This window comes from Trematomus bernacchii, unplaced genomic scaffold, assembly GCF_902827165.1.
Source record: "Trematomus bernacchii unplaced genomic scaffold, fTreBer1.1, whole genome shotgun sequence".
NCBI lineage: Eukaryota > Metazoa > Chordata > Actinopteri > Perciformes > Nototheniidae > Trematomus > Trematomus bernacchii.
In genome coordinates this window covers 3,619,953-3,638,826 of record NW_022987942.1, presented here as the reverse complement: position 1 = coordinate 3,638,826, position 18,874 = coordinate 3,619,953, and the positions used below count along the sequence as shown (strand labels likewise).

The following is an 18,874-nucleotide window of genomic DNA, read 5'->3' as shown; positions in this document are numbered from 1 at the left end:
TTGCTGGCCTCTCCAGCCCTCCTAAGTACTTCCTCTATGATTTCACTTCTTACCTTTACCCTCTCCATGTGCAGGGGTTCTCTCCTGCATTGAGCTCTGCTTTATCGCAGCTTTCTGTCCACTTCTCTGACACAACATCTTAATCCAGATATCTTTCTGTTTTTTCAATGTTTTGATGTTATGCTTTGGAGAGAGTGTGTAAAAGGCTTAAGGACCAAAATGCAGACACTCACTATGACTCGCGCATGCATGCACGTGCACGGTTGTGACATGACTACCAAAACAGAAAGGTATGGACACAAGATGTGTGCAAATGTATTTAGTATCCTATCCATGTGAACATGATTTAAGTGGGGGGTGGACCTAACCTCCTCTAGGGGGGACCGGGGGCATGCTCCCCCGGGAAGATATATATATTTTTTATATTGAAGTTAAAAGCATCAATCTGGTGCACTTTGAGAGCAACATTAAGAGATCTATGGATACATCTCTCAACCTCCATATGAAACAGAACTGTAAGCAGATTTTCTTTTTCTTTATGGATATTTTACAAATCACTCTCCTTTTAAACTGTATTCTTGTTTATTAATAACAACTTTTTTTTACTGTCATATAGTATTTTATACCTGTTTTAAATGTATTCTCATTTTTTTTATAACTATAATGATCATATAAAGATGTGCCTTTACTTCACTGAGCTGAGGTTATCAGCCTCTCAGTCTGGAGAGAGCTCTCTTCCACCTGGTTGTAGAAAAAGCTTCTTATATCCTTTAGCATAGCTAGCTAACCAGATGCTAATAACAACAATCCCCGGTACGGTACCGCTCTCTCTCTCTCTCTCTCGCTCGCTCACACACACAAAATACGCTCGTGCCACACACACAGAGCCGAGCTTGAGTGACACACAAAGACCTATAAGTAGTAGCACTGTAATGTAGCATATTATCTTCGATGGCGTTATTGACTGTATGATCATATGTCAGATGAACAGATCGCCACTGGGCTTACAACTAAAGACAAAGCTACGCAAAAACTGCAGCATGTGTACGGCTCTTTATGGGTAAGTACTGCAATTTTTGAAGTGCCGGAGCGGCGTTCCGGCAGCACTACACCACGTGATGACATGTTAGGCTCGTGTTGTGTTCAAGGAACCTGTCCTTGGCCAGGAAAAACAGGCAGTCGCGTGTTTAATTCTATTGCGGTCTAGATTTTTGCGTGTGTTTATAAATTACCTCGAGGGCCGTATCAAATGGTCTCGCGGACCGTATACGGCCCGGAGGCCGGAGGTTCCCCACCCCTGCTCTAGATGATGAATCTCCAAAGAGGCAGCTCATTGGTGTTGTGTCAGACACAAACACTGTTCTGAGACATCAATTTCACCAACATTGCAACAACCCGCTTTGCACTGATTTGAATGAACCTCATAGAATCCTGCTACCTGCATGTCTTATTCACTGTTGGAATCCAAGCCACTGCACAAAGAGAAAGAGAGGATGTGAATTGGCCAATCCTGATTGATATCTGCCCTCTGAGAGACCTAGTTCCTGTCCAAAGCAATTATAAACTTTTTATAAATGTTCCTGTCTTTTTAAAAAAACTAAGTGGGAACTGAAGACATTTTAAATGCCTGTGTTGTGGGGAGGGGTGCAGCCAGGCTTGTCAATGAACAGTGTACTGATCGATAAATTGATGAATCATAAATCCCATTAATAGTATGGACTTCCGGATGTGCTGACTCGGGTGGATGAGAGCTGAGTTAAGGGCAGTAGATAAAGAACACTGCACCCAGCGAAATGTGGCTTCTAGTCAAAACTGTGAAAAGTCCTAGTGTGAGATGTTAAAGCTGTGGCCCTTTAAGGAAAACCTTAACTGTGTGTTGGTCTTAACTTACACAGCAATGTAGAATAAAATATTTGACCAGCACTATGGTGACTGTTGGCGAGGTTTCTATTGACCTCTTAAAGGACAATTTCTACAGCAGCAGCAGAAGAACTATAGCCTGCATTAGGAGAAAACGTGGGCTCATTCATTATTATCCAGAATCTAAATGGTTGTTAGTTCTGTGTTATTTCAGTCAATTGATTATTTACTGCCATTATATGTCATTCTTGGATGTAGGATGTGAGAAGAGAGAGAGAGAACAGAATCATATATTTGTGTAGGTCCACAGAAATTAGCATCGCAATGGCTCCCACAACAAAACACACGTTTATGATTCTTACACGTTTGGTTTAGCAGGATAATCTCCACATATTAACACCTCTTTATGATAGTTAAAGCTAAACGCAATCACCAGAAGTAAAAAGCTAACATTTGACAGTAAACAAACTCCATGATGGTCACATGATTTCACATCAAAAGTGATACGATCTAACCAAAAACATAATTTAAAAAACATGTTTTCTTTGACACCAGGGAGCTCAAAAGTGCCAAAATGCTAACTCATTGTCGTATTTATTTGTGCACCACTCTATGATTGCCATTAACCGGGAGATGAGCTGAAGAATCAATAGCAGTCAGCCCTTCCATGCACATGCAAAAATGTAAAAAAAAGGGCCCGCCGTTCACAATTCACCCAGCTTTTTAGTTGTCTATGTGACCTCTTGGATGTTAATCAGACTGTTAGTGGCCATCATTTACAGTTCATAGTTCTGCACACAACACAAGTCCGTTGTCTTTGGGCCACTGCTTTCCTCAGCTTACATCAGGGATAGAGATTCAGACTGTATCAATGTATTTGTAGGGTTTAAACCAATTTGAGTTTTTTGGAAACCAGACATATCTTCCCAACAGTTTTTAGTTACCTAACCAAATCAATGAAGGGATGAATAACCGATCACTATGGAGCCCTACAGATCAGACAACCAGACAATGCATTCACCCTTACAGCACGTCTTTAAGTTGTTACACAAGTTATACATCTTGTTGTTTCCTAATACCTCATCATCCAAACATTTCCACCTCAAGGCAACAGATGTTTCAGATCATTTTGTTGATTAATGATGCTTGATTTGTTTTCTTTCATTCTGTAGATAGGACTCCTATGACACTAGCAAAGTTTGCTGTTGGGCGATACAAAGGAAAATGAAATATATGAAATAAGAATCATTCTTGTTAACATCTTCCAGTGAGGGATCCTTGGAGAAATATAAATGAAGGGGCCAGAGTTTTAATGCTACCAGGGCAGGTGTGACCTCAAAGACATGCATGGGGACACACACAGCAATTTGATATCCTGGAAAGAACATCCCATACAGTTTCCTGCATGAGTCAACACGGCCTCACAGGGAGGACTCAGATTTGTCTTTTCAGAATGAGGAGTTGTGCAGAGCTGGAACTCCTCCTCGTCCCTCTTTAATAAACACACCTAGACCACACATGGCCTGTCAGCAGATGGCCAGGAGATCATGATAGAGGCATCCTGTGAGAGCAGGTGTGCTTTGTGTGATTGGTTTAAAGAGGTGAGAAACTCAGGGGATTGGCTACATTCATCTATTTATCCCACCAGCATCATTATTTCTACGTTGTAGAATACTCACATACGTCATACAGTTCTCATGTCAGTCACCTGTCTGTGACATTGTGCCCATGCTCCAGAGCTGTATGCTGACAGCTGATTGGTCAGGGCACAGTGATGTCAGTGGAAACTGCACAATGTGCTTTGGATTAAGACAACCAAATGATGATGGTAACTTAAACAAAGGGTTATTAGAACCAGCACTGTAACTGGAAACTTCTTGGGGGCATAATGTTTAGAATAGTATGTGTGGCCTTCGATGTAAACATATGTCAGGTTATACTGTCAGTGATTGTCATGATGTAATGGTGAAAGAACCTATAGCCAGAAAGCAACATCTGTGAACACTGCTGTCATTCCTAGTTAAAGCTCTCTCTGCTTATTCTGATGGAGCGCTTTGTTAATATGAACACAAAAGGGCCTATCTGGCGTATTACACTTCAGGTGCCTTTCAATTGTTTGAGATACCTTTTTACAAATAGAGTGGTGCAGGAATGAGTCCTTAACCCAGAAATTAGTTTATAGCACTTCCCTCCCTCGTCTGAAAGTCAACGGATACTTGAATTAGTTTTTGATGAGGTTGCTGAAATTATTTATATGGTTAATACAAACTTACGAGATATTTAGATGTTTTTTCTATGACATAAAATATGTCAGTAAATACCCCACTGTTGAAAGTCTGAAGCTTTTACTTGTCTTAAAAACAGCGGTTGCTAACATCATGTCCAACATTAGCCGCCTTTAGCTTCGCTGTGGTGAACTGAGGTTACTGTGATGTGGTTTTGTGAAAACTGTTACAAAGTTAGAATCCGAAAAGTTCCACGGTAATGTTTCTTTTATTAGAGATTGATGGAATAATTCATGTAATGTGTAATAAGTCACTTTAGAGAGTGATTATTATTATTATTATTATTATTATTATTATTATTATTATTATTATCTCTTCAGAATTGTTAGCGTCACAAACCTCCCCCCTACCTCCCAGAGCTTTCCAAGAGCCCAGTCGTGAAGTTGTCGCAACATAGAATAGTCCAAATGATTGAATTTAAGTTGACACAATTAGATTCCTGCCAACCAGAAATATATAGAATACAATAAATGGGGTATCATTGAATGAATATCTTATGTAATATAAATGAAACATTAAAATCAGAATCATTCTAAGCTAAATAAATATGGCTGTTCACTGTTGGTATTACCCTGATGATACCCCAATACAACTCAATGTGTCTTTTGATGGTGGTGTGTTACCCCAAGTAATCAGCACCAGTAGCTACTGAGGCTGGACAGACAACTCAGACCCCGTTTACACGAGGACGAAACGGGTTGTATCCGCATAGTTTCTCTTGCGTATAGCCCTTTCGTTTACACGAGGCCGTAACAAAACGATAGAAACGGGACCCCGCAAACGATAACTGGTCCCAAGGTGGATAGATTTGCAAACTAAACGCTCTGGGGGGTCAAACGGCTCCGTGTGTACGCCTCTATACGATCATTTTCTGATAACGATGAAAAAGCCCCGCCTCCCTCTCCCCACGTCTCCCTCTCCCCACGTCTCCCTCTCCCCACGTCTCCTGCTCAGAGATCAGCTGCTGGGCTGTCAGAAGAGGGGGAGGAAAAGAGAGGCTCCGTTTATTATTCTTATATTATTATATAGAGTCGTTATCAATTTGTTTTAAAGCTCAATAAATAACAAAGAAGACCTCTGACCGGCACTTTTCTAATTTTGTAGGCCTACGGAAGATTTAAACTTTAACGGACATGTTGACCGGCGAAAAAAAATGTTAACGGATACTCTGCCGCACGGTCCCCTCGTCCCTTGGAAGAGGCGGAGAGGTGGGTGTTTTTCATCTGTTGGTGGACTACCGGAGAGATGTACAGCAGGAGCACACGCCGTCCACCGCGGAGAATAAACAGAAGGGAAACCATGGCAACCATGCTCCGGGGTCTTCTTCGCTGCTTTTGGTGTATCTTGTGGCGGCAGCAGCGCCACTTACAGGCCCGGCATATGTACTACAGCGTTTCCAGCGTTTCCAGCGTTTCCAGCGGTCTCGTGTGAACGGACACGTTAAATGAATCGAATGCGTGTGAACGGAAGACTTTTTTGAAAATGCATACGGTGCGTAAACGCAAACGTTAACGTGTAAATGGGGTCAAAGAAAGCCCCTTTACAAACCGACTGTGATCAGTGGAGTCAGATACTGCTGCAGAGGAGAGGACACCTCCAGAACTCTGTTTAAGCCTTTAGTGTGTAACCTTATCGTCTATCTGTCCCCTGAGTGTATTCTCTTATTCATTGTTTGTCATTCTTTTCTTCCAGGCTTCAAGTGCCCTGTGTGCTCCAAGTTTGTGTCCTCAGATGAGATGGATCTGCACCTGGTGCTGTGCTTAACCAAACCCAGAGTGACATATAACGGTAGGTGTTCCTTTTTAACGTTACAAATAAAAGACATGCAAGGCTGGTGAGAAAGGTGTACAGCTGCAGGACTTATTATGATATAAATAAAGACATGTCAAACAAAAACATAAACAAGATTTTACTGTATTATGTGCTAAACCACAGAAGTGCTGTTGCAATGAAACAAATCAAAAGTAATAGACATTACAGCTTACATGATATGTAACTCTTCCTCTGTTTACAGTCCCTGAGATCTTGTGTAATCTTTCTAAAGTATTTCACTTGTTATTCAGGTATCAATGACTATTATCTTTTGTATTTGAATAACATACCAATCAGGTTCATGTCGCGGGCTGCCCTTTGCTCCTGAGTGCAGAAGTTATTAGTGACATGCAGCATTATGCAGTCAGGGTGTATTACAGAGTTACACATTTCTGAGTCAGTCCTCAGGTATGCACATCTGACCCTGATGTTGAGCCAAAGATCCTTGAAAATGTGGTTTGTAAAGAAATGTAACTGTACTGAGTGGGACATTTTACAGATGAAACATAATCCTGTCACTGTGTCCACAGGGACCCAAATAAAATGAGTGGATTCCCCTTAAAAAAGCAGGGGGGTTAACTGCAGTTACCGCCAACTCTGAAAACATAACTCATTTGACTGTAACTCTAGGGATATTAGTGCTGCGCCACATTGTTTTGGAAGGATGCTCTTTTGCATTCAAATATTTAGCTCCAAACATCTGCATATAACCTCATTTCAATACAGTTCATGGAAACAGCATAGTTAGATGTACATTTAACCCTTTCTGTTGATTTGATCATTTTATCTTGGTGAATTCACCACAATGCATGCTTTGCACCCTACGAGCACAGTTGTTATCTGAATTGATTGTTAGTTTGTTACTTAGCTGCTTTGAAAAACAGCAGCCGCAGCTTCTTTGTTAACGGGAAATAACATGGCGGGACAGAGAAGTTGCTTGCTGCTGATTGGTTAGGGTATTAACCTAGAAACCGCTAACAGGAACTAGAATAATGAAGTGAAACAAATGGAAATTCAGTCTGATACAGGAAAACAGTTTACTGTAAAACCTTATTTACTGACCATCAAATACACAAATATTGTTGATTAAGTCAAATCTGAGGATTTGATTGAGATTGTAAAGCCTATTTCCCAATGCTGGGGTTAAGGGGAACCCAGCTGGTGTCATGCATCAAGTGCTGGGGAGTTGTTCTGCTCGTATGAAATAGTAGCATAAAGCCTTAAGTGTCTCCAGAGGAGCTGTCTCAGTATGACTTTTGATGTCTCTTGACTCAGTGTCTCTTGGGGCTGAAGACTGAGCGTTTGAAAGAATAAAAACAGTTAGAAAGAAGTGAGCTTACCTGACCTCTGTAACCAGGCTACATTAGTCACTATTACCATAACCCGAGTCAAAACCCAACTGGGAAATGAGTGCATTTTGGGCCATGAAGGTACCATGATTTGACATGAAAGAAGACAGAGACTATGGTCTATCTGTCAAAACAATCAGGTCCCAACAACTTCCCCTTAACTTCAGTGAGAAGGTCCTGGGGTCAGGAGAGATGTGAGGAGAGTTCCTCAGACTGCACTGGGCGACCTGATTCTGAGACCCCAGTGGATATTTTGATGTGTGTCTGCTGTGGGGAAACTACAATGTTCCATAGATGCACAGCCCATCTAGATACTTGACCCTGTGCATAATAATCATGTTGTTAAATGTGGGCTTTATGAACGTGTGGCAAATATATTACTTCATTACCAAGGTTTGAATTAAAAAAGAAATGGAAAGTGAAAGTACAGATGTTTGCTCACGCTCACCCTGCTGTCCACTCGTATGAGTCCGAATTCCAGTCAGCATGATTATATGAAAGTATTTGACAAATCATTGTTTATGCAGTTAATGCAAAACGTTTTAGGCCTACACGTCTACTACTGCGCATATCACCATTCAACATGTTAAATCAAAAATAGCTTAAGAAACAGCACAAAACTCAGTCACACTGTGACATATTGACTTTGTTTCAATTAGTGTAATGATCATAGTTCACCTTTTCGTTTAACATATTGTTGAAAATTCATAACCACTATAGCAAGTTATGGAATAAGATGGGAAATGCATGGTAAGCGCAGTTTCTTACATGATCTGCATTTGTCCTCACAATCAGTTGTTAATGTGAACAACAAAATGGTTCGTCACTTTAAATGTTGTGGTTGAAAGGAATTGTCGGACAATATTTTCTACTTCCCTTTTCATGAGAATGTTAACAGCATTTATCATGGCTGCTACTTACTGTAGGTACTTAGGGTCATTTCACATTTCAGTTATTAGCCTCAGAGTAAAGTTATTTATCAGAGATGAACACTATCAGACCACAACACATACTGTATCTCTTGTTCTGCTGCATCCATTTGGCTCTTGTTATAATTATGTAGAAATACGCACTGTTCAAGATGCAAATAAGAAAATAAAAAGTATAAATGTATCTGCCCAGGTTGCGGAACATCGGGCCATTGGCACAAGGTAGGAAGGGGGGGCAATACAAAAGTAGCCTGTGATGTATGAATCAATGGGACTCTTTCTATTGTAGGATCTTTCATTACAAATCACCTCAGCCTGCCTTCCCCTGAGTCTGAGCAGAAACATGACAGCAGGGGAACTCTCTTCACTGCAAACCTGTAAAGAACATGAACACAATACAGCATCTCTGGTGTGTTCAAGTCATATCTGGGTTTCAGAGGTTCTAATTCCTCACTGAAGAGGCCAGACAGGAACTGAGGTTCCAACAGAGCACCATGTTCTCCACAGCTGATCACATCACATCAGCAGTCACATTATCCCAGTTCAAGTTTCATTCTTGTCATGGCTATAATTGAATCAACCTGCATGGGATCAGACTTTGTATGAGCAGATATTAAGGAACTCTTAAGGAAGATTGGGATCACGGCCAAAACCGTAATCCCTGCTCGTTGGTGAAGCTGAGGTCCATGACGGGGTGCATGTTCTGCAGACCCTCTCTCTCCCTGAGGGTCCATCCTCTCCTCCGCACCGGGCTAATCATTCCCCATGAAGTAAGCTGCTGACAGTCATTGTGTTGAGAGGGTAATCCAACACTCATTTCCTCCTGGTACTGACAGCTCATCTGGATGGAGGAAGTTAACCACAGGTAGCAGCAATACTTATCTTACTCTGCCGGGGGTGGGGGGGCAATCTGTGGGTTCTTGACCAGAAGCATGAGATATAAGTAAGTAAAAGTAGCAATACTAACATTTAAAAATACTTAAAGGTGGGGTTGGTAATTTTGGAGAAACCAGCTCGAGTGCATTAGAATTTGAAAATAGACACCCGGAAAAAATCTGCCACTTCCTTACAGAGCCCCTCCTCCAACACACACGAACGCGCACGTGACTAATGAGGGCACGGGATAAGTTTGTGCACAGATGGAAGGCTGACAGGCAGGTAGGCCATCCAGTTATTTTAGCCGGGCCGGCTCAGATGATTGGTCGTGCTTTTTACAGTATTACGGCTTCCACAGATGATATTTTTTTATGGATTTTTTGTCAAAGCACTTAAGATATTCATTGCTATCGGGATGTTAAGAGCATTCCATGGAATATAACAAAAAGTGTATCTCGAGCTGGTTTCTCAAACTTACCTACCCCACCTTTAAAGTACAAAAGCATCTGTATTAAAATATACTTAAAGTACCAAAAGTTAAAGTGCTCCTTATACGTTAAAGCCCATTTCAGAATTGTATATATTGAATAACCGCATTATGATAACTGATGTTAATGTCTTTCTCACAATAAGTTAATTGTGCTTATAATTTGAATTATTTTATATACTTCTGCTTGATATCTTAAACTATAACTATATATCAGGGCTTCTCAAACTCCGGACCTAGGTCCGGATCCGGACCGAACTGCAAATCAATCCGGACCGAACCCTGTGTCCCATTTATATAAAAAAAAAAAGATTTTTTTTTTTTTTTTAAATAATTCTGATTCTGATAAATTAATGTACATCATTGTGTACGCGCGTCTTGTGTCTGACGCATTGTGAGAATGAACGTGCATATATATTTACTTGTCTGCGCGAGCGTGACACGCATTGCAGACCGCAAGTTTACCTTGACTTTCTAATGCTTCTAATGCCTTTTTTGCCGAGGTTCAAAGCATTGGCTACAGACAAACAGTGCAGTTTCTCCCACTAGTTCAAGCCATCATACTGTATGTATGTATTGAATGTGTGTGTGTGTATACAGGGGCACCGTTTGCCGACAGGCAAGGCAGGCAAGTGCTTGGACCAGAAGGGGGCCCCCAAAGAAGGTAGATTAAGAAGGTCCACAGCAACGACAACATGTAACACCCTTTTATTTACTGCAACGACATGTCGGGAAACCCCCTCATGCATAGAGCGCCGTAAGAAACTGCTTCTTAATTTCAGTTTCGATTCTCCGCTCCGGGGGGGGGGGGGACTTTCCTGGCATTGATCCGGACCAGTGACCTTGAATAAAGTTCACAAGTGGACCTTTAATAAAAAAGTTTGAGTACCCCTGCTATATATCATAGTTATTTCAATAATTAATTTGTGTTAGCTTATAATCTAAATCTAAAAAGTAACTTAAAGCTGTCAAATAAATGTAGTGTAGTAAAAAGTACAGTATTGGCTTCTTAAATGTAGTGGAGAATAAAGTATGAAGTAGCATAAACTGAGGATCATTTGAGGAAAAGTACAAGTAATTCAAAATGGTACATAAGTACAGTCTACCACTGTATATCAGCGAAGTTGCTTTAATCTGAGCTGAGATCATAGAGCAGTGTGCTCTGTGTACATGTACTGTATGTATTCACTGTGTGTCCTTATACATTCTGTATACCACTGGATGTAAATAGGGTCTCATTTATTGGGAGACCCACTGACTTATCGTCCAGAAGCACCACCGAGTCAAACGCTTCACTTGGATTCAAGTGACATTTGCCTCATGAATTCAATGAACATTTAAGGTGATTGCATATGGGTTTACCTGCATGGCGAAATAGGTCTACTTGACATTTAATTTCAGCATCATTATTGTGAGGTTTGCATTACTAATACACGAGACGTGCAATGTCTGCAGAAAGGCTGCTGGGAACTAGAGGAGACTTGCTCTGTTCACTTTATTTGTTTCAACTCTACAGTATTTCATTTTACATTCTGTTTTAGTTTATATTACATATACATATTTTTCTTATTCCTGCAACTGACTTGAACCGTTTTGTCTATTTACTGCACTAATTCATATCTTTCTTTTTATTTTAAGTATATCTTATGTTGCATTGCTGTTGGAGGAGCTGGAGACTCCATATTTTCATTTCCAAAATATCTTTGTGCATTTAAAGGCCTCAGGTCAGCTGGGGAGAGACGCATGTTCTCCACGATCTTGGCACAAATGGTTCCCTTGGCTTGAATAGTCAAACTGAATGATTCACAAAATGTATTCCATTACAAAGCATACTTTTTTGGTAGTTCAAGCTTAGGGCATATTGGCAAATGTTAGCATGCTAACATGCTAAGCTAAGATGTGCAAGCAGCACACACAGCCGCTAGCTTAGCTGTAGACTCAGATGGTTCTGTATGACCCATGTGTCCTACATGTCTTGTGCCGTTGCTCTAAACATGTTCCCTAATAAGAGTTACACTCTTTAATAGTGAGGTGTGGTTTCAGACAAAGGTTAACAGGAAACAGCTCATGCTATCAGTGAGACCACAGCTGCTCTCTGCTGTTAGTGGCCATTTAATAAGGCCTTCCTACTGACACACACACACACACACACACACACACACACACACACACACACACACACACACACACACACACACACACACACACACACACACACACACTCTTGTGCAACACATCAACAGTATTTTCTTAGCAGCATTGAGCAATGATTCCTCTCACTTCTCACTCGTGTTTTTTATGTCAAGTATTAACTGTGCCATTGTCTGAATGAATACACAACATAAACATGTATTTAATTTATATCATATTTCAAACATGTCGGTCTGACATATTTTGATGATTGACGCAGCCAATCAGAATCTTACTGCTTAATACCTCAACAGGAAATGATACGTGACACCTTATCACTTGTGGTTTAACCTGAAAATACACTTTATTTTCACACTCACAAACCTCTTTTAATATCCTTTAATATATCCACCGCTGCTTTCTAATGGTACATTTGAACATTTTCAAACAACCATCAATTCGTACGATCGATATAAGTAAAAGCTTTAGCATCTCTTTACAAGAGGCAGGAATTGGCTTTATTTGCTTTCTCTCTGAAAGTGAGACAGTGTAACATCTTACTCTGAGCTTAGCATAGATACTGGAAACATGGCTCTATCCCAAATTCAAAAACACACCACCATCACCCCTCCTTCCTTCTGGTCACGTTGCTAAGCTAGGCTAGCTACACCCTTAATCTTAAGCACCAGAACAGTTTCACAGGGCTGCAGGGAAATATTATGATGGGTAAACAATGCTTACAACAAGATGTTCCCCATTCATTCTAATGGAAGCTGCTCACTGGCCACAGACACTGACTTGTGTGTGCATTATCCACCTGCTGACTCAACGCAGGAGTTGCATGACAAAATAACATCCTCTCTTTCCAAGTGTTATCACACCAAATGGTTGCAAAACTGATAAACAATGTGTGTTTGACACTAGTGTATTATTCATAATTGAATGAACACCCTAAATGTACTATTCATAGTGTGCAGTAATTGTGAATTTAAAAAGTGTTTTATGTTCCAGTGTGCAGTATGTGATTCTGCACAGTGCCTATGTTACGTGATATTATGGTATATTCATCCACCCTTGTGTAATGTGATGTGTGCACAGAGCAATAGAGCAACAAACATTTCCTAACAAAGCTAATGGCTGTTATTGTCTCTGTTACTACCCCCCCCCCCCCCCCCCCCCCCCCCCTGTCTGTCTGTCTGTGTGAACTAATGACGCACTGAGCGGCACTGTCCGTGCATTAAAAGGTTTTCCCCTCAGCTGAGCTGGATGCCATGTGCTGCAGCCCATTATAACTGGCTTTTCCAGGCCTATGTGGGTTAATCCACTGTTACATAAGGCCAGTTCTAATGACTGTGTTGTGCTGCAGGTGACGGCTCTAATGGTGGGCACGCTCACTTCCTCTTTACACTGCAGCACACCAGTGTACAGGAAATACTGTCAACACACAGATGGTATCTGGGAGGGAGTTTTCCGGTTCTGGAAATACCAGAATGATATCTTGATCATGCATAAAAAATATGATTTTAGTAGAGCCGAACTGGCTTTAAAATGACCCTTAAAGGTAGGGTATGTAATTTTGGAGAAACCAGCTCGAGTGCGCTAGAATTTGAAAATACACAACCGTAAAAGATCTGCCTCTTCCTTCAGACTTCCTTACAGAGCCCCTCCCCCAACACACACAAGCGCGCACATGACCAATGAGGGCACGAGATAAGTTTGTGCACAGATGGAAGGCTGACAGGCAGGTAGGCCATCCAGTTATTTTAGCCGGGTCGGCTCAGATTATTGGTCGTGCTTTTTACAGCGCCACGGCTTCCACAGATGACCTTTTTTTATGTATTTATTGTCAAAGCATTTAATATATTCATTGCTATCGGGATGTTAAGAGCATTCCATGGAATATAACAAAAAGTGTTTCTGAAATAAATTACATACCCCACCTTTAAATGGAGCATTAACTGTATGTAATATGTATGCATTGAGGGGTGCAGGAATGAGACCTAAACACCTGGGAATGAGTTAGCATTTACCTCGTCTCAAAGTCAACAGTCCTCTGAGTGTTTTTTTTAGAATCGTGGAATAAGATCTGAAGTCAACACAAGCTGCAGAGATCTCTGTTATTTAATATGACGTTACACACATCAGTAAATACGCCACTGCTGAATGACGGAGCTTCTATGTGTCTTATAACAGCAGTTGCTAATAATTGACTACATTAATTACTGAATATCATCATGCCCAACATTAGTTTTGGGGGGTGATGTGCAGTCATGTGACCATGCTGTGGTTAGTTCATACCGTTAGATGTTTTGCGCCTCAAAATGCACATATGTGGAGATGATCCTGCCTTACAGAACGCGTTAGTAGCATAAACGTGTGTGTGCCACAGAGCGTATTTTCTGCAATATTCCAAAATCCAATATAAAATGTAATTGCTTTTTGTGGAGGGACTACGTAACAATACTAAATTACTACCAACGGTTGAACACCTATATCATAAATCATGTCATATGCCTTGCGTTAAAAAAAAAAGCAGTCAAGATCCGAACAGACAACAATTAAAAACAATTCAAATCAAAAGTCGTAAAGTTGAACTAACAGCCGCTGCCCATAAATGCACCACCGTCTCTTATGGGGGGGGGGGTAGATATCGTGTGTTAAATTAAGGCTGAGACTCACACAATCAGCTGCGTCATATGGCAACAGATTATTCACTCTTATATCTTGACGTGATCTTTCATATATTTAACAGAACTGTATTATATAGTGCCGGAGTAATATAAATCTGTCTTTGCCCAATGCTGATATTTAGAGTTTTTTTTGCATCTGATCAAATACAAGAATACAATATAACTAATAAGACACAAGTTAAGTGAACATTTATTCAAAACGGTTACTTTCTATCTCTCTTTACTGCAGTGCACTTAAATCAACTTGGATCAACTAAATGAATATCCACAGGTGGTTGAAAGAACTTTGTAGTAAGAGAAATGGAATAAATGAGGATTAAACATAATTAGCACATTTGAACCTTCACCTAGCGTTGGCCTAGCTAAACACTGCTCACTCTGTGTGTCTCAGTTCTACCTGCCCCTCTGTATTCTATAACACCACGATGGCCGTCAGTGTTTCCATCCAACGGGCTGAACAACAGATGCTGTGAATGTTGCTATGGAAATCCATTGTCACCAGAGCAACCGCACCCCCACCACCACACAATACATCATAATGTAGTGGGAATACTGCAAAGAATTCCTGCACACAATCAACTGTTTGAATGCACTGAGCCTGTGGGATCTCCTCACACTCTGCCCTCGTGGAGAATGCTATCATTCAGGAGGAGAAGGAATAGAGCCTGCTTGATGCTGCATATCCACAAATATCTGTTTCTCAAATAAATTATTCAAATACCTAAAACAACAAAGAACAGTAGAAAGATGGTTATTGAAAGAACATTACAAGGCTCGAGGTTCATAGAGGAAATATTCAAAGGTGTTATTGTCATGCATGTTGGCAAAAACATCTTCAGAGTAGCAAAGAAAACGATAGCACTTACTACAGTATAACTGTTTAAATGACACAAACAACAGTGTAGCATGTTGAAGTGTAATTCAAACAACTGAAATGTGCAAAAAGGTCTCTTTCTATGTTGTCTCGTGTCATACTGGGAGAAGATGAAGTATCTACTGAATCTTTAGAATGTTCTGTGAATGATAACTGAGGCTGTGTGGTTGCAGAGGACGTCCTGACGAAGGATGCAGGAGAGTGTGCCATCTGCCTGGAGGAGCTGCAGCAGGGCGACACCATCGCCCGCCTGCCCTGCCTCTGCATCTACCACAAAGGGTAGGACGCCTCACCCCCCCCCCACCCCCCACCCCCGACAGGGACACTGTCCAGGGAACACATAAAGGACTAAAAATACACAATGGGTCCGAGCTTCTCCAACAGACTCACATTTCTGTTATACTTAAACACACAGAAACTACATTTTCATTTTCAACGTGCCGGTCCTTCACCACTAGGTGTCAGCAGAGTCATAGAGGATCAGATGAGCGCTTTATGTCAATATTCTTTTTCTTATTGAAACAAATCAAAGAAGAATTTCCTGAAAAACAAGAAATAAAACGGTATAATCCTACATTTTGTGTATTATAAAGTGAGTTTATTTTTTCCTTTATAAGTTAATGGGAAATAGGAATGAAAACATTTGTATGCATACAAAAATAAAATATGATATACATAAAAATCCCTTCCTTTTGAAGTATTTTCCTTAATTAAAATATGTAATTTATATTTCAATGTATTTTTTATGTATTCATCTATTTCTCCCTTTGTGTATGCACCTGATCAGTTTATTGTGAATATCTGAAAGCCATATTGTTTTGTGCATTGAATGTGAATTTTTCTGATTAACCCTTAAATGGGCATTTGGAAAATTAATTAATCGCCATTATTAAACCCACATTAATCTGCTTTTACCCACATTTTACACCCTTATTATTCCCATGTTACACTGTTATAAGACCCATATTACACTTTAATTACACTGGTATTTCTCCAATTCTACATTGTTATTAATTCCCTATTACACATTATACACCCCAATTACACCCATGTTACACCATTATTTGACCAGTATCACACCGTGTTAGACCCATGTTATTGTTATTACACCTATATAACACTGTTATTACCCCATACTAGACTGTGATTAAGTGTATGTTTCTCATATCTCCTCCCAGCTGCATCGATGAGTGGTTTGAGGTGAACAGATCATGTCCGGAGCATCCATCAGATTAAAGCTTTTTTGCACAGGTACAGTGTTTCCTAAGCTCCCACATAATGGCCTGAACAGTTTGTAGGATTGTTATACCCTTCATTGTGTTTTATATTCTCTGTTTCTCTTTGATGACAGGTACAATATGAGGGATCTGCGAGATGCAGCGTGGATCCAGAGAGACTGGACACTGTGATCAGTTAACCCCCCCCCACCCACCCAATAATGTAGTACCACTGTGTGCCAAATCTCATTGAAGCATCCTCAGGGATCCAGACTTTGTGTTTGTGTTTGAGTTGCACATCCGCGCTCAGTCTCAGAACCCCCCCCCCCCACTGAGCCCACTGCCACTGGACTGCAGGACACAGGAGGGGGAGATGGACATGGTCCTGGAGGTGGGGTCAAGGTGGAGGGTGGGACCATCTCACCACCACTGCCATTCTATTGGTCCAGGAGAAACAGCCAGGGACAGAGAGCATCCGCAGCTCATTTTCAGAACTGAAGCTGCTGCGAAAATGGTGCCAATCAACTGTGAATATTATCAAACACACACACACACACACACACACACACACACACACACACACACACACACACACACACAATCAATCATCAGTGCTTTTTGTTCATATGCCATGGAGAAAAAATCCAATCATGGAAAGACTCACACACACACGAGCCGACAGTAGAGTGTTTCTAGCTCGATCCCTTTCACATTCTAACAAGAGGTTTTTCTTGTGTGAACGAGATGAAGAAAGCTTCTCATGTTATGAAGAGAAACTGTTTCTGTTGTAAAGATATTCTTTTGATTTTGAGAAGGATCTGTGATGCACCAAATGAAGTGAAATGTTGTTATAATAAGTAAAGTAAAAACAAAATAAGCTGTAGTGATATCAGAAAACATAACGTGAAAATATCATTTTATAAGATGGATAGGATCTCGTAAAACAAAAAGTTTTCATTTGTCTTTTTCTTTTTTATCCAGTTGCTATGTCTCTTGTTTTGTGCTTCTCCATGGGAAATGTGATTCTGTTGTTTTCATGAAATCTGTGTAGTCTATGATAGGCTGTGTATTATTTATAGCATTTGATCATACTTAAGTTGCCACAAATACACTGAAACTGGTTCCCTCTCAAAGTGAAAGAAATGTTTGGACGTTCACATTTGCCATAACAATTCTTCCCTCAGTGTGCAGGTTCAGTGATAATAACAGATTTACAACCAAAAAGATTTTTTAAAGACATATAATGAAAAATTCAATAAAAAGAAACCAAATTATAGTTAATATATATAATGATAGTAGTATTTTCTGTGCATCAAACCTAATCAAATTTGAACACACATTTCATTTTATTTACTGTTTTTAACCCCTGATGTTCCCTGCGGAGTTATTCCTGATGTTCAGGTGGCGGTGACACCAGCAACAGGAACATGAATGTAAACACACACAACGTGAAGGTAAACATGCCTTCTGTTTGTAAACTCAATAACTTAGATTATTATTTATAGTTTTGCTGAATAGTTTCATGTCCGCTTACCTTAGAAACGTAAAATGCGACGGCAGTGTGCAGACGGGGAGCATGTTAGCTTAGCTTGGTAGCTTCAGCTAGCTCTGGAGCTTCCAACTCCCGCTTCGGCTCCGCCTCTTTGCGCTTATAGAGAGGCGAAGTCCTGCCCTTCTACTTCCGCCCCATGGGACTTTATTTCGGAAAAATTATGTATTGAATTCAATGGGGAGAGAAAGATTATCTTTCGATCCCGTTTGAATTGTGCCACGAATTACACAATCTTAAAAAATAATTTCCATGTCAAAAAAGTCACAGTTTGTCGTAAAACTGTTGAAATATAAGACTATGAAAAATACGCAACTAGAAAGACTACAAATCCCAGAGTCGCGTAAGTGATGTCATAATTGTTTTCCTCCACTAAATAAGAGATAGCTAAGATAACTTTAACAAGATGCCTGTGTGCTTTGTACCAGGTTGTTATCATACCAGCAATGGGTCTTGCTCGTTCTTTCGCTTCCCGTCTGATGAAAGGACCAGGAGTGGCTGGATCAAGTTAGCTAACTAGCTAGTAGCAAGCACGTTGGTTAGCATTACAGCCGGCTTAGCCTTGTCATTTTTATTAGCCTTAACATGAAGTAACATTAAGTAACCCAAAATGTTAAACAGTAGAGTAGTAGTCATATTTCGTGAACCCTTTGAAGAGTACCGTCACACCGGTAAAATCATTCTATAATACACCGTTTAAGCCCGGTTGCCCCCGAGGGAGACATGCTAACGCTAACGCTACATTAGCATCGGCGATCTTTTATTACTTCATGCTATCTGCACAAATGGTTAACATTGAACATTAAAAAGATCAGG

At 40.5% G+C, this 18,874-nt stretch overlaps 1 protein-coding gene across 1 annotated transcript in view; it reads left to right on the top strand.

Annotated features, from left to right (window-relative positions):
- The window catches only part of znrf2b (zinc and ring finger 2b), a 45,383-nt gene extending 27,584 nt beyond the window's left edge, over window positions 1-17,799 (top strand). The window contains exons 2-5 of the mRNA XM_034115643.1: window positions 5,838-5,933; window positions 15,466-15,571; window positions 16,471-16,543; window positions 16,644-17,799. Coding sequence (XP_033971534.1) covers window positions 5,838-5,933; window positions 15,466-15,571; window positions 16,471-16,528 — 260 coding nt within the window. The 3' untranslated portion in view covers window positions 16,529-16,543; window positions 16,644-17,799. The remainder of the gene's footprint in view (window positions 1-5,837; window positions 5,934-15,465; window positions 15,572-16,470; window positions 16,544-16,643) is intronic.
- Window positions 17,800-18,874: the final 1,075 nt, after the last annotated feature.